General features: G+C 40.8%; 1 protein-coding gene across 1 annotated transcript in view; it reads left to right on the forward strand.

The window, feature by feature from the left end:
- Positions 1-6163, forward strand: part of LOC308597650 (uncharacterized protein) — a 47556-nt gene extending 41393 nt beyond the window's left edge. Inside the window, exons 10-12 of the mRNA XM_081213560.1 lie at positions 2952-3138; positions 3785-3920; positions 5899-6163. Coding sequence (XP_081069686.1) covers positions 2952-3138; positions 3785-3920; positions 5899-5998 — 423 coding nt within the window. The 3' untranslated portion in view covers positions 5999-6163. The remainder of the gene's footprint in view (positions 1-2951; positions 3139-3784; positions 3921-5898) is intronic.
- Positions 6164-17222: the final 11059 nt, after the last annotated feature.

Raw genomic sequence — 17222 nt, forward strand, 5'->3', positions numbered from 1 at the left:
AACAGCTTTGCTAAGCCATTCTTGAAAACAGAAACATTAACTCTGGTAGGGTATCCAGATTTGCAACTCCAAGCAACCCTTAACAAAGGCCCAGAATTCCTCAATAGAAAGAATATGCTTAAGAAGGTCTAAATCAGGAACAAGAAACCTCCAGGCCTCCAGATGCAATCCCCATCATCCCTAACCATGATGGTTCAACATCATCTGAAGGGCTACCCTGGTCTAAATGCTGCCAAAAATACTACATATATACAAGAATATTAAAGCAGTCAGAACTATGCAGGATGTAAAAATAAGTCAAACATTGCTAAGACCAGGGGTGAAAGGTTTCTTCGGATAATGTGGTTTTAGACCATTTCAGCCTTTTAGCAATTTTCTACTGCTTGGGAAACCCATTATTTTTTATAGATTACTACTTTGCTGCTACGCTCTGGTTAAGACATCATTTTGTTTTCTTTTTCATTTCCTTTCACATGAACAGATGCAAATACAATCACATAACAGGTCTCATTAGTAATTTTTGCTTACAGTTTATGGTTTCTCCCTTTTAAAAAAATGTAACGGAATAAGCGAATGCTAAATTACAATCCTCTTTAGCCTGACAAGCCACCCAGAGGGTTGTTTGGTTTTTTAGGCAAAATAACAAGAACTCCCTTTTGCAATGGACAGTGGTTCTCTTTATTGCAAACTCAATGGTGCCACACACTGAAGCGTTGGTGCTATGTCATCCTAATGAGACTGAGAGTAAAGCATCTATTCCGCATATGTGCCAAGCATCTTTTCAGTCATCTCTTTGCACTTTGCCACCGTACATCCCAGAAGGTTCACTGGCAAGGGATGGCGGGGCATGCACTTAACAGTATTTCCTGAAGTTAGCTCATCTCCTCCTCTGCAGGCTCATCAAGGCTCCAGAGGAAATAATGCAATTTAAAGGGAAATAGATCATCAACATTGTATGGCTTCTCTCCAAGGACTTCAAATGAGGAAAGACATAGGCTGCTTACCAATTTTGCTGATAAACAAGCACATTTGCTTTAGACCACCGAGGCTCAACTCTTGAGCTTCCATCTGATGTGAAAATGAGGAGAAATGACCTGGTTTGCAGCTTGATGCTTTTCACATAGCCACACATTTGTTTGTACATGAGACCGTGGCACCCTGATTTAATTCTCAAGAGTTTTGTTATCGTTTTTAGGCCTGTTCTGCATAACTAGGCATGGATATATGCACACCTTCCACTCTAGGTAGCAGCAGGGGAATCTTTGAAAGATGTCAGGAGATAAACAATCACAATAGATCAAGCGATGGCCTTCATTCAAGCTGTTCTCTAAGTTGTACAACCTTCCAATTTCATATAAATGTCAGTAGGAGTCGTTGTTCGGTAACCTCTGCTGTGTGAGCAGACTTCCACTCATGCAAATGATGTTACATCTCCTCCTCCTTTTCCTTGCAAACTCTCAGCCCTCTGGAGTGGATTTCAGGTGTGAAGCAGACAAAAGCAGGAAGAAGTGCAAGCAGAAGGTTATTCTGCTGATTGATGGGCACCAGTTGGATTGTCCTCTGTTTTTCTAAGAATCTTTAGAATTGTTTGTTTGCACACTCTGCTTCAGACAATGTTTAAGCAACTAGTGAACTATTTAATTTATTATCTGGAATGAGTAGATTGTATTAGCCTCAGGAACAAGTACCTCTAGCAAAGCAGTTGTCTGAGTAGTCCCATCACAGACAAGAACCACAACTTAATGTAATGCTGCTTAACCCTAACTAGAGCAGTTATATGCTGAGTTGTGTCATGGCAAGGCATTCTGATAAGACTTCATTAGGGACAACTTAAGAGTTTTGTGGCAACTTCAAGACTAAAAAGGCTCATTAAAGGCTAAGCTTCCACAGACCAGGGCAAGGGTGGGGCCCATGTGGCCTTCCAGTTGTGGCAGGACTACAGCTACCATCATTCCTGACCATTAGACATGTTGGCTGGGGCTCATGGGAACTGGAGTCCCACAATATCTGGACTGCTTGCAGGCTCCCCATCTCTGAATTGGAGTCTGTTCCATCAGATGCAGCATATGCTATATGTGATCATGTATTTGTTTGTGCCACAAGATACTTAATACGTTTTGCTACAGCTGACTAACATGGCCATTCCATCTAGAAGCTAACTTCAAAGCAAGCTTCAAGCTTTGCAAATGCTAACATCTGAAAACAGCTTCTAATGTTAGATTCCAACTGCATGCCTTTCAGACCCATATATTAAGATGAATGTCAGATGAATGTCAGTGTAATTAAAGAATGGGTTCATTTCACTGCTTCAAGCATGCATTCTTTATTCTCATCCCCACCAGATGTATTTGGCCAGATACGTTGCTTAGCAAATCGTCATTTGACATATCACATGCTACATTTGAAGGCATGAGACTTGAGAAATGTGCTGATTAACGTGATATCCAAAATCACCGTGAAGCTAATAACCAAAATGAAAAATGAGCATTAAAATGGGCACAGTATGGATTTATAGAATGCTGACAGCAGGAAATCAGAATTTAACAGGCCAGAGTATGCGCCTTATGGATTGTTGAGAGATCTGCCTGTTTCACAATACAGTGGTACCTCGAGTTAAGAACTTAATTCATTCTGGAGGTCCATTCTTAACCTGAAACTGTTCTTAAACTGAGGTACCACTTTAGCTAAATGGGGCCTCCCGCTGCCGCCGTGCGATTTCTGTTCTCATCCTGAAGCAAAGTTCTTAACCCGAAGTACTATTTCTGGGTTAGCGGAGTCTGTAACCTGAAGCGTCTGTAACCCGAGGTACCACTGTATAGACTGGACAAATTATAAGCTGACATCTTAACTTTCTAAATTCTTGCGGCTTTAAATATGCTTGGACATGTTTGTGTGCATTGAGCTCATTTAACAACAGTAAAAGTGATCTCTTTACTAACTCCAATGTGCAGAACCACGTCTGGGTAGATGTCACCATGCACAACACAAGCCTTCCACCACTTGCCATCAAAAACCCGGAGTGCCTGGGACTTCTTCACCAATTGGACAAGAACAAGGACATGTGGGTTCAACACTACTGCATTCTGAAAGATGGCTGCTTGTATTTTTATGCCAGCATACGCTCTACACATGCCCTTGGTAGGTGCTCACCTTTCCTCCTCCTTTTTTAAAACCAAGTAGGTTTTTTTCCTATACATAATACAAAAATGCCAATAATGTAAAACAGGAAGCTTCAGTGTGGTGTAACCATTAGAGGGTTGTGCCACCTGGGAGACCAGGGTTCAAATCTCCACTCAGCCATGAAGTCGATGGGGTGACCTATGCTTTGCTAGGTCTACTTTCAGTATTCCTTTATTACATTGTTGGTGCTTTGGCCTGGCATTCCAGGGGTCCTGATTCTTACAGTGACTTTTCAAGATACAATCACTTTATTTCGTTGTGACACTGTGCATCCTCTGCAACACAGAAATATTTGAGAAAATGTCAATAAACAGCTGACGGGCAGAGCTAGAGTTCTTGGGAGTCGGTCAAGGAGGTGTAGTGGACCTGATGTGATCTGGAGAACCTTGCTCAGGAAAAGCACCTGATCTGTTAGGTTTATGAATGCGGGAACCTGTGACCCATTTAGCCTCATACCGGCAGTGATTTCCTCTGGGTCTCAAAAGAGATGACTTTCCCAGCCTGATTCCTGGGTTTCTTCTTCTTTTTGCTGGAGACTCTGTGGCCATCTGTGTGCATAGTGTGTCCTCTACGTTTTGCCTATTGTCCCTCTTTCTTTTTCTAGGTGGGATTTACCTGCAGGGATACATTGTGAGTGAACAGGCCCTTGGTTCCAGGAGGTCCGTGATTGAAGTGAAGCCACCTTCGGAGGAGTTTAAAACCTTCTACTTATGTGCAGAAAGTGTGACCGAAAACAATCGGTAGATGATGTGCTCCTCTTTCCTCTGAAATTGTTTCTCTAGCCCATTTCTATCTGTCTTTTCACTACCTTTCCATAGTTGCAGACAATGAGTGAAGTAGAGAGTTTTGAGGCTTCTGAGTAATCTGAGTGCTCTGGTGGTGTTTCCTGCTTGGCAGGGGGTTGGACTCGATGGCCCTTGTAGTCTATTCCAACTCTATGATTCTATGATTCTGATTGTCTGGGCAGTGGCGTAGCGTGGGTTGTCAGCACCCGGGGCAAGGCAAGTAATTTGCGCCCCCTAACCCGTGGATTTGCGCCCCCTAACCCTAACCCCCAGATGTTGCGCCCGGTGCGCCCGGCTCCCCCTGCACCCACCACGCTACGCCACTGTGTCTGGGTGGTTGACTACCTTTAAGTAGAACTGAAGTTTTCTATGAACAATTATGGTTCGAATAGGGACATTATTACTGTGTTTCTTTTAAAGATGCATTGAAGGAGAGGTTCAGTGGGAAACCTTGGTGGGAAGGAAACTCAAACACCTCTGGAATAAGAAAAAATGAAAATAAGTACAACTGACAAATTCAGGACATATTTATTGTGGCATTTCTAAAATGTGCACACAAAGGGGGGGAAATGTAAACAGTGGACTTGAAAAAGCTATGAAATGCATTGTGTTATTTCTGTACAAAGCTCAAATATATACAATATATAAACAGAACAACAAAACGGAATCTAATAGCATCTTTCTACCTTTGCTATGTTAATTTATCACCTGTAGTGGAAGAGAAACTTGAGTCTTAAACCAATACAGTCAAATCTGCTGATAAATTCTAATTCCACCATTTCACAAGAGAGTCTTCCTTTAAAGCTGTGTGTGTGTGTGTGTTGGAAAATGGTGGCTTTAAGAGAGTAGAAGAAAATGAGTTGTGCCTTCTTAAAATCTTAAAATCCTAATGAGACGTCCATAGATATTTAAAGATATCCATACACGACAATTTCATCACAGTAACTGAGGAAACAGAGTCACTGTGGAAGTGATCTATGCTAAGGGGAATGGTCCTTCAAACTTTTGATGCATCACATATAGGGAAGTAAGAATGTATCATTTTCCATTCCCTCCTGTACTCATCACATACAGCATGGTTTCTATTCTACTAGAGTCAGTGGCGGAACTTCATGCTTTGACATGGGGGGTGGGGGGTGGAGAGCAGGTGGGGCGGGGCTGGTGCACCACCCACAGGGGCATGGCGCCCAGCGTGGGCGAGGGGCAGCCACGATGGCACCCCACCGGGATCGCGCTGCCAGGGGCAGTGCACTCCCCCCACACTCCTCTTCCTCTGCCAGTGACTAGAGTTTGTCTTCCACCAGAAACCTTTTCGATGAAATGAAGAGGGGAATAATGTAATGAGAATGTAATTTATATGGCAAAATTATGCAATTTACGCAATTTGCACAATTAATTACGTAAAGTGCATTGTCATTACATTTTCGTCAGAATTTCCCACATCCTTAATCACAGACCCACAGAAAGAGCAGGACTTATCCTGTCTTGGTTTAAGCCACATTTTGTATATTACTTTCCAGGACTTGGTACAATGCAGACATTCCAGTTATCTATCACATGTCAAAATATTCAAACCACAATCTCAGTCAGTTAGTTATCCATTTTATTCTGAATCCCACAATGCTTTCCATGCCTGGCTTAAAACTAGATCAAAGAATAAGTATTTGCAGGAGGAAATGTAGGAGTCTCCCCCCCCCCAAAAAAACCACCCCATAATTGTTGTGTTGAAAACTAGAGCTACCGTCCATTCCTCCTAAATAATTCTTTTTACAAAAACTTTGCCATGCTTCCAGTCCCTGCTACTTTTGGCAGCGCATTTGCTGTGACATGATTGTTCATCTGCCATATTGATGCAAGCTCAAGCAGTCTTGAGCTTGCTGTTATCCAAACACCATTCATTTAGTGACCAGCTCTGCCTATTCCTTTCTTCCAGATGGATCACGGCACTGAAAGCCTCGGTCAGTAAGTGGTTGCCATTAAACCAGGCCATTCAAGACTTCATGAACCGACCATTGGAGGAGACCAAGATGTGAAGGGGAAACTAATACAGTCTTCTGTGCTCGGCTTCAGAACAAGTGTGTACCTGCTACCAGCAAATGATAATTTAGTAACATTTGACCATCACATCTCTCATAACTTACAAGCTGCACAATTTTGTAAGCAATTAGTAAATAAACAAAAAGCCCTTTGTGTGGATATTCCCCCATTTGTTTTGTGTCTTTTTTTTTAACTGCACCTACTACTCAGGAGGAGCTACAATTAGACATGCAATGTGTTGTTATGATCTTATTTTCAGTGTGGAAAACATCATTCTCTAAGGGTTGGGGGGGTGCATGTTTGCTCCTGAGAATTGTTGTCCTGTGCTTTTACAGGCATTAAACTCAAATATCCCTGAATAATATTTTTCCCATTTTCCTCTGGAGTTTCAAGCACATTTGCAAGCTAATACTAATGGACAACTGCAGTTATAAATAGCAGCATATAATTTGATGTGCAGACATTTCAGTTGACTTAATTATAGGTATCTATTGTCACTATAACACATTGATGATGTTTTTCACAGCAGTGAATTGGTATTTTTCTCCCCAGATGTCCCTCTATGTTCTTGTTCTTGCCAAAATCATAACGGCATTTACCAATGTTATTTTTTATGGGGTTTTTTTTTGGGGGGGAGGTTGTTTTTTTTTAAAAAAGCCATTTCAGAAAGCTTTTTGTTTGTTTATATCAAACATATTTCTTTGGAAAGAATCATGATGTATGTATGTATGGTGTTATTAATCATGGGTGTAATCATACAATGGTTTGTCTTTATTGAAACTAGGCTATAAGGTTGCAGTCCTACACTCACATGGAAATACGCCCCATTGACATCTATAGAAGTGACTTCTAAGTAGACACATGCAGGATTGAACTGGAAAACTAAATAAGATTGAAAGCATAATGTTTATCAAACCAGACCAGAAATTGATGCTTGTGGTTTATCATGAAGCCCCTTTCCTGCCCCATATAGGAGAAAATGTGCACCTCCATTCTGCAGAAAGCAAACCACAGGAGGTCTTTTCACAATGCCCTGAGTGACTACAGGTTCATTACTGAACAACAGACAAATGTCAGAGTTTTGACTGCCTATCAATTGGCTGAAGGACACCAAATTTTATTTCTTCCGCTCTGTGTTTCAAAAAGTTTTATTTCCCAGAATCTGGCCATTTTGGTGTCCTCCTCCCGAAAATTATGTCTAGTTTATTTCATCAACTGATTTTGCACAGCTTCAAAGGACAGTAGTGGAGAGTTAAGCTTTCTCTTGACTCCTAAGCAACCAGCATTGCCAGATTCTTAGATGAAAATCCAGTTGCCTTGTAACCAGACTTCAATGGCATACCCACATATATGCCCATCTGCTGTGCTGGCATCGTGCCCCACTAGCATGATAGAGTGCTAATTTTAAATGAAGGGGGGGATTATAGGTTTTTATAAAGAGGAGAATGTGGGGGAATTATATTTCATATACACCAAAGGATGGCGATATTAAATTGTGGGCATTGCATAAAAGAGACTGTACAGTATTCATGGACACTTCAGGAATTAAATATTATATTTCCCTGATTACAGTGATGTCAGGTGTAGCTTGTTAAATGATGGCACAGACATTATTTACTAATGGTTGCTTCCTGTAAATTTTCTCTGCTAATTGATTAAGTTTCATTCTGTTGCATCAGCTGAGCAAACCTACAGCAAACTGCTTTGCTGATTGTACTGTAGCTTTTGGGGGGCAGGGGGGGTGTTTTATTAGTACTGAGCAGCCATTGTACAGAACATTTTAAATTTCAAAACTTCCAGCTTTCATGCTTTAAAAATGATTCCACTAAGGACAGAGGGATCACTGCATTTTGAAGATTTCTTAATGGTGTCAGGCGACAAACCTGTACACTCTTACCTAAGAGTAAGGGGGGGTGTATTAACTAAACCGACATTCCATTGAACTCACTGGGAATTACGTCTGAGTAAACATAGAGGATCCTTAATGCCACATTGACACTAGTGTTTGTGTACACAATCTGTATGGGTTAAGAATGGTAAATGGGTGCAAACACACAAATCCATTCATTATGTAACTGATTGAACCACAGTAGAATATGCTAAGCAAATGTATGATAGCCAATAAGGAAAGCATGAATCTGTTCATTTCAGTTTCTCATTTTCCCCATCAGTTCCACAGCAATCTGCATTTTTAAAAAACCCTCATGGAAATCCACCAACATTTTAGTATAACTTTCTCCTAAGAGGCACATTTTTGTATGCATATTTTACAATTTTGTATGCAGTTTTTACAATTTCCCATACTTTAATGCATTTGGGGTAAGTTGTTTTTCATGAACGTATGCATTTTTATGCATGCTTCCCCCTCAAACATGCATTCTGAACACTGTGACTGGAGACCTGCTTTGCAAAATCTGGAGAAGTCCGGAATTTGAAGGCTCATTGTGTTGTAGCTCACCTTTTGGCTAGGGAAGTGTGAAGGAGGTCATTTCCCATTAAAATGGAAAGGAAATTAAATTTCTGCCCCATCCATACAGCCAGTTAAGATCTACCTACTTAGTTGTGAGATAGCATGTGATCATCTTTCCAGTTTTTCACAACACATAATTCCAGATGCAAAGCAAATCATATCCTTCTCTCACCTTCTACATGGGATTGACTGTAGTTTTTTTAATAAAAAAAAGTGAAAGAGAAGAGACGCTAATTTGGAGGTCAACATTCCTTTGTTAGGAAATGCTCTGCACTGTTGCCAGTAAATTGGCTGCAGCAGGAGGAGATAATTTGAACTGAACCATTTGTCATCTGCTACTAAGATATGACAGAAACATGTCCCAAGGTCTGTTACGTCAGGTCAGAGATCACAAACAAAACACACATGATTTCATTGTTTAACGTTCCTGGGATTAATCTTTGCATTTATTTATATTGTAGGTGAAATGCATTTTCCATGTGGTAAACATGAAGAAATGTTTGAATTATATGTCATTTTCTCTGGATGGGAGACAATTCATTCTTAATTGTTACCAAAGCCCTATTCTGAATAACTTCAGGTAGCAAACAGTCTGGCTGCGTTCAAGAATGGACTTGCTAACTGGGATTTTCTTTGTTTCCAATGGTATATTAATTATTGTCTTAGGCCTTGATCCAGGTATGACTATTCACAAAAGGCACTGAACACAACAATGGCAGTACAGATGAAAACAACAGAGAACAACCTAAACAAGATGGATGCAAAGGTGCACCGCTCTTTGTCCTGAGCTAAGATGAATGTGGCCAATTGGCATGGACTTTTGGCTCAGCTGATCCACTTACCCCTGGCACCCTGTATACATCCTTAAGAGGACAGATTTAGTTAGAAACAGAGGAAGCTGTCTTAGACTTAAGTAAGCCATTGGCCCCCTCAATCTCATCATGCTCTACACAGGCCAGTGATGGCTCTCTCCAAGCTATCAGACAGGAGTATATATAGAATTATTATTATTATTAAATAATATATATTTAATAATATATATATAGAATTATATATATGTATATATGTAATATGTATATAGAATTATTATTATTATTAAAATTTGTATTCCACCCTTCGTCCGCAGATCTCAGGACTGTTCACAACATAAAGCTACAATATAAAAACCACTAAATACTTAGTGAAAATAATAACAGCAACAAACCAATAATCCCCTCTCCCACAACACATTTAAAAAGGCATTGGATGTCCATCAGGCCAAGGCCTGGTTGAAGAGGAACATTTTTTGTCAGGCACCCAAAGGTGTATAATGAAAGTGCCAGCCGAACCTCCCTGGGGAGCGTATTCTACAAATGGGGAGCCACTGCAGAAAAGGCCCATTCTTGTGCTGCCACCCTCCAGACTTCACATGGAGGAGGCACATGAAAAAGGGCCTTAGACAATGATCTCAGGGTTCAAGTAGGTTCATCTGGAGAGAGGTCGTCCTTGAGGTATTGCAGTCTTGAGCCATAGGTCAAAACCAACACTTTGAATAGGGCCAGAAACTAAATGGCAGCCAGTGCAGTCGGGCCAGATTGGTGTAATATACTCAAACCATCTTGCCCCGGTGAACAACCTGGCTGCCAGATTCTGCACCAGCTAAAGTTTCCATACTGTCTTCAGAGGCAGTCCTACGTATAATGCGTTGTGGTAATCTAACCTAGATGATACCAGTGCATAGACAACAGAGGTTAGGCTATCCCTGTCCAGATAAGGCTGCAGCTGGGCCACCAGCTGAAGCTGATGGAAGACACTCTGTGCCACCGAGGCCACCTGAACCTCAAGCGACAGCAAAGGATTCAGGAGCAGCCCCATGTGCCTGCTCCTTCAGAGGTGGTGTGACCCCATCAAGAGTAGGCAAGCTGCCATCCATCCAGTCTAGGGAACCATCCACAAACAGTGTCTCAATCTTAAAAAAAGAGTTGCTCTACTGCTAAGCTATGACACTTCTGTACAACCATGACCAGCAAAGCTGTGCATCAAGGATGGAGTAAGGCTCCAATGCCACAGAAGGAGACAAGTTGTCTTCACGCATCAGTGGTGGAACCTTTGAGCTGCTCCTTCAGCACAGCAGCTTACAGGGTCAAAAATCCAAGTAGCTTCAACCCTAAGGCAAGCATAGTTAACAGAATTACACAATTAATGTGCATACAGTCTCTAGAACAGGCATAGGCCAACTTGGCCCTCCAGATGTTTTTGGCCTACAACTCCCATGATCCCTAGCTAACAGAACCAGTGGTCAGGGATGATGGGAACTGTAGTCCCAAAACATCTGGAGGGCCGAGTTTGCCTAGAATGATTGGTTTGCCCTTTCTATCTTTAATCTGTACTTTTTCAGGTTTTTCCTGTGCCTAGTGGCACTTTGCTTCTTCATGTCTTTGAGTTTAGGCATTCTTTTCTCTAGATGTCTCATCCCAGAAACATTCTTGTAGGGGACAGTTCCCCCCCCCCAGGCCTCTGTATTGGTTATTGAGTATGCATACACAATAAATACAAATATTTACCAACAGCATTTGAAGGTTGCATCTAACAGAAAATTTTCAGCACAGGTTAATTTCCCCTCATTTGATTCCATTGCTTAGAATGCTAGCCTGATGCTTTTGCAAAAGCAACGGACCAGAAATGGGTTCAGCTCAGAAACATTTCAAGAGAGCAACGGGGGGGGGGGGGGCAAACTCTGTCTCCCGAGCCTTTTGCTGCTTTCTCCTGATTGCGCTATGGGTCAAAGAACAAAGGCTCGGGAGCAATAGCTAAACAATTCACAGTGTACAGCTGTTTGCCCTTGACATCTTTTCAATAGTGCACCAATGAGAAAAGAGTGCTCTCTTTCACTAGAAGGGCTACAAGGAAAATCTGGAATGCTGACATTGTCTGGATTTGTTTGGTCCATGAACAGACAGGAGCTGAATTCAGATGAGCTGCTGTGGTGTCAAAGCAGACATGTGCTGATTTGTGCTGCTGTCGTGACGTCGCAGATCAGGCTGTAAGTTGCTATCTTCTGGCTCACCTTCACATTTCAAAGTATTTCAAAGAGGAATGAGGTACAATACAGTTGTACCTAAATGCATAATTAACCTGCCAATATCTCTTACTCAGTTTTACACCTTAACCCACCCATAAGCGCGCTCTCTCTCTCTCTCTCTCTCTCTCTCTCTGTGTGTGTGTGTGTGTGTGTGTGTGTGAAATTATAATACACAGTAGATGGTAACTAAAGCATTTTAAATGTAGCAACTGCTTTATTAAGTATTAGAATATTGGACCTGAATGGGTCTAGTAGTTTGAAAGGCAATGGGCCGCACTCTTTTTTCAGCACCAAAATACAGTATAATGGAAATTATGTCACAATAGTTGTGCAACAGAGTCCAGTGATTCTAAGATAGCCTTATTTCACAAGGCAGCCACTATATCTCTGCTTCTTTACAACGTGCTAAATGCTGTACGAAATGTTATTTGTTTATTTTGTTTAAGAGCTACTTCCCCTGAAACATCCGAAAGTGATCTAACAAAAATAAAAATATTAACAGAAACATATATAGAAACAATTTCAGGTCCAATATGGATGCAGTTGTTAAAAAGCAAACTGGTCCCTGGTGAAAGAACACACACAGTCTAAAGCAACATGGGGGAAAGAGAAAGGAGATGCAGCTATAATACATCTCTTGGTCTGTGACCATAATAAGCAATTAATTTCAATATTGTGGTTATCTTTACTTTGCATAGAAAGAACAATGGTTAAAGCTACATTCCTTTACTTGCCTGTTGTGCTTTGGGGGCAAAGCTTTGTTAGGGAGGGAGAAACCAAGCAGAGATGTGTGGAGAGGAAGGGAAGAAGACAGAGCTGAGGTTGACAGTGAAGAAGGGTTGCCATATTTCAAAAAGTGAAAATCTGGACACAAAAGGCAATTTTGACAAAGTTGTTGAGCATTTGGGGTGGGGCAAACCTGTTGAGCTGTTTTTAGTTTTGTCCAAAGTTGTTGAGCTTCTTTTGCAAAATCTCAACAAAAGTAAGTTTTTGAGCTATTTTTAAGCGCATTCACCAAAATCTAGACTTCCGAAATGCATACGGACTTTCCTGGACATCGAAGGGATTTTCGCCCGGACGTATGGCAACCCCACAGTGAAGAGACCCACGATTCGCAGCATTGGCCAATATATATGAATCCAGTAGGGTCTGGTCAGAATATTGGACAAAGTTGATCCTGCTTTCAGCACAACTACCAGGGCTGCCGACTCCCGGCCTGCTTCCACAAGCTGCTTAAGTACTGCAGCACCTACTGGTAGTTTATCCTATTGCTGCACAATGTACAGCTTCAGCTCTTTTCCTGCCAGATTTCTAATTGCTTTTGCCTGCCAAATTAAAGAGGCAGTTCGATGGCATCAGGAAGCTCTTACTCATTTAGGTATTAATAGAACAAAATGTCATTAAAAAAAAACACAGAGAAGAGATGTAAAAGGTCTCTCTGCAGGGAATCATAAGGAAAACATTGTGAAGGGTCATCATGATACACAGTCAACAAAAGCCTGTGGTGAAAGTGGCTGTTGGGACCATAACAACCACCTTCATCTTTCCATGGGCTTTCTGTGTAGTATCTTGACAACTGGATGGACCCAGAGGTGGGTCTACTCTAATTGTGTGTCCAAGAGGAAACTGCTCAGTGATTGGGGTCAACCATATTAAAGAAGACAAAGGACAATATTATTGGGATGAAATAGGTCGCAACTTTATTGATAACACATATAAACCAGATTAGGAGAAGGCATCGGGTATGTGTCCAAGATAAACCAGCCTGCCTGCTGGTTGATAATGAGATTGTTTGACCCTGTTAAGGAGGTTGCGCCCCGACACACATTGAGTGTGACACTCCCTCTAGGGCCACCTCTTGAAGGGGTGCTGTGGTCCATGTGGGCTCCCAGACAGCAATGTCCCTTCCAAGACCCCTTTAATGGGGTACCCAGATGTTAAAGATCGAGGCCCAATGCTTTACCCACCACCCAAGCTGACACTCTTGACACCACACCACCAAACTGCTCACATCTGCAACCAATCCCTAAGGCCCCTTGCCACATCCCAGAGCCAGAGTTTGTTCTGTGCTGCTGATAGGTGTGTACCGTCTGGTCTAAAGAGGTTGCCATCCGAGAAGATGGTGTTGGGGTGTTGTATCATCCTGCCTCCAAGCGGTGTGACTCAACTACAGATTTCCCCGTTCATCTTCTTTCTTGCCAGATCAAGGCGTGTGTGCTCTGATGTGCCCTGCCACAGCTGCCACTGCAGGGGCTCGGACAAAATCAAGGACACAGTGGGCTGGGCTGGGTGCAATGACCTGAGGTCTTTTTGACAAATATTACACATTTAAAACATGTCCCCCTCCATTATGAGTTCCTGTACAATAACTTGATGAAGAGATTCTCTACTTAACAGGGACCTGTTTATGCTACTTACAAGAGCATAACTCATCAAATCCCTAGCATGCTTAGATAATGTCTGACAGATTAAATGTTTGTCTCTGTGCTTCTGCTTTGATGTGACCTTGGGCTCATGTCAATGCTGCGTAATATGAACACATCAAGATCACGGCCAACCACGCACTGCAGAAAGAAAGATTTGCTGAAATCAGCCACTTGTAAAAGACACTGGCAAAGGCATCAAAGAGAGAGAGAATGTGTTCTCCAGAACAGAAATCTCCCCCGTCATCTACATCATTAAATCATGCCCCTCCCTACACAACCGTTTGCTTGCCTTGCCAGCAGTGACTCATTGGAAGTGCTTAGCTGTGAAAGCTCTGAGATCCACAGATTATTTGTTGCATTATATCATTCCCTTGAGGTCCTGCTCTAAAACAAAGGCTCTGTATCAGACAGCATCCACCAAACCACAGTCATAAGACCTAGTAGTGTTGGGAGCACAGCCAAATGAAAGGATTTCTTTAACCGATCTTGATATGATACCATGGTCACAGATATTGTTACATATATCCCTGTCAGGTATGAAAGCATTATAAATAATGTGCAGTATTGATCTAGCTCTATAATGTCTCTCTTTCTCTCTGTTGCTATTTGGTTTGAATGGTTTCTTTCACAGGCTGCAGCATCTTATTCTATATGGCAAATAATTAAACTTGTTCCAAAAGAACGACAATAACCTATGCCCAAAATAATTATTTGCCGTATAGAATAAGAAGGCCCATAGATGCATTTGCCAGATTCACCCAATTTCCCCCTCCCCACCTACTTTTTGGAAAGGAGAATTGTGCAGAGCAAGCCTCCATTCACACATATATACCAAGCACCTGTTTACTATCTAGTGCACCCATGCAATGTGCACCCACATGCATTAGGCATGTGCGAGAGTGGATCACCCTCTGGTACACATTTGGCGACTTCTACTTTTAGCTATGGGTCGCTGTGATGACTCTACAGTGGTACCTCAGGTTACATACGCTTCAGGTTACATACGCTTCAGGTTACAGACTCCGCTAACCCAGAAATATTACCTCGGGTTAAGAATTGTATAATCTGATATTAGAGTGGGAAACAAAGGATGAATTAGTTAAAGCATCAATGATTAAATGGGCGCAAGATATTGGGAAAAATATTATGTTTGAACAATGGGAGAAATTGTGGAAAGAAGATATGAAATTCACCATGTGTTATATACTGAAAGAAAATTACCTTAAGATGCAACATAGATGGTATTTAACACCTGAAAGAATAGCAAAAATGAATAAAAACTGTAGCGATATCTGCTGGCGATGCAACACGGGAAAAGGTACTATGACACATATATGGTGGAATTGTTTAAACATCAAACAATTTTGGGAAATAATATATAATGAAATGAAAAAAATGTTTAGATACTCATTTAGGAAAACGCCAGAAGGTTTTCTATTGGGAATAGTACCAGGAAGCCTAAAGGAAGAAGATAAGACCTTATATTTATACGCAACAGTAGCAGCAAGGCTATTGATTGCGAAAAACTGGAAAAGTGGTATAATACTGACAAAAACAGAGTGGCTTGCCAAATTATTGGAGTATTACAATATATCCAAAACAATGGAAGAAATTGGAAGGATTTCAAAAGAAAAGATAGATAGGGACTGGAAGGTGTTTAAAATATACTTGCAAAATCATATCGAAAAATCAGAACTCCTATTAGAATAAACAAGTTCCGTTTCAAATACTGAAATATCAAATAAGATGGAAAACAATGTGTAATAGAAAAAGAAGAAGGAAATTAGGGTAAAGGTGTGTGAAAGAAAGTAATAGAAGTGTAAAGAAATTGTAATTGAGTAGATTGGAAGTCAAACACAAAGGTGGGGTGAAGGGTTGGTGGATGGTGATGGGGAAAGGAACTATTTGTGGGATTGAGTGTAAGTATGTTTGAACATTTTTAAGGATTGTATGAAATGTATGTTTGTATGCTTGTATATGTGTATTAATGATGAATTTAAATTAATTAAATAAATAATAATAATAATAATAATAATAATAATAATAATAATAATAAAAGAATTTTGCTTCAGGATGAGAACAGAAATTGTGCTGCGGCGGCACGGCAGCAGCAGGAGGCCCCTTTAGCTAAAGTGGTGCTTCAGGTTAAGAACAGTTTCAGGTTAAGTACGGACCTCCGGAATGAATTAAGTACTTAACCTGAGGTACCACTGTACCCATGAAAAAGAGGATGCATTCTGGAAAAAGAGAACATGGCTTCTCCTTAAAAAAACACCTGGGAATTCTAGTTTATCCTTCACAGGAGCATCATTCCCAGCTCCCTTAAAAACTACAGTTCCCAGGATTCTTGGGGGGAAAGAACGTACTGTGAAGGAACAGTGTCTACACAGCCTAAGAAGGTCTAAATCAGGGACTGGGTCTCCAGATGTTTGACTACAATGCCCATCAACCCTAACTATGATGGTTCAACATCATCTGGAGGGCCAAGCTGGTCCAAGAATAGTCAAAATGCTACATAAATACAAAAATATTAAAACTATGCTGCTCCCAGACTTAGTCCCTCTGTGTACAAATATATTTAATAATAATATTTTTTATTGAATTTTCAATTTTACAAACAAAACAAACATTTTACATACTATTAAATATGCAGTGACTTGCCTCCCTCTCCTTCCTTTGTTCATTTTTATCTTCTCTTCCTGCATATTTTTTTGGGGGGGCGGGAGTTATTTTAAACATTTTTTTCCAGCTTATTATATATCATTTCCCAATATTCTTTTACCTTTTTACATGTCCACCACATATGAAAAAGTATGTTCCATTTCTTTACATTTCCAACACATATCTGATTCTGATTTATACATCTTAGCTAAATACCATCTATGAATCATTTTCATATAATTCTCTTTCAGTGAATAACATACAGTAAATTTCAAATCGTATTTCCAAAGTTTCTCCCAGAGGTTTAAGTCTATATTATGCCCTATATCTATTGCCCAGTGTGTCATTGAAGTTTTAACTAACTTGTATAATTTTATACTAGAATGGGAAACAAAAGACATTTTAGACAAATGTTTATCCTTGCTCTGTAATAATTCTCTTTCAAATTGTGAGCTTTGGTCCCAAACCTTATTTTTTAAATTTAGCTTAAACATCTCATTTAACTGGTAGTATTGTAACCAATCTGTGACTCAACTCCTTAAGTCTTCCATAGGTTCCAATCTGGGCTCCCTCCCTGTAAAATCCAGTAGTTCCCTATAAGC

Source organism: Podarcis bocagei, assembly GCF_964188305.1.
Source record: "Podarcis bocagei genome assembly, chromosome: 11".
Classification (NCBI taxonomy): domain Eukaryota; kingdom Metazoa; phylum Chordata; class Lepidosauria; order Squamata; family Lacertidae; genus Podarcis; species Podarcis bocagei.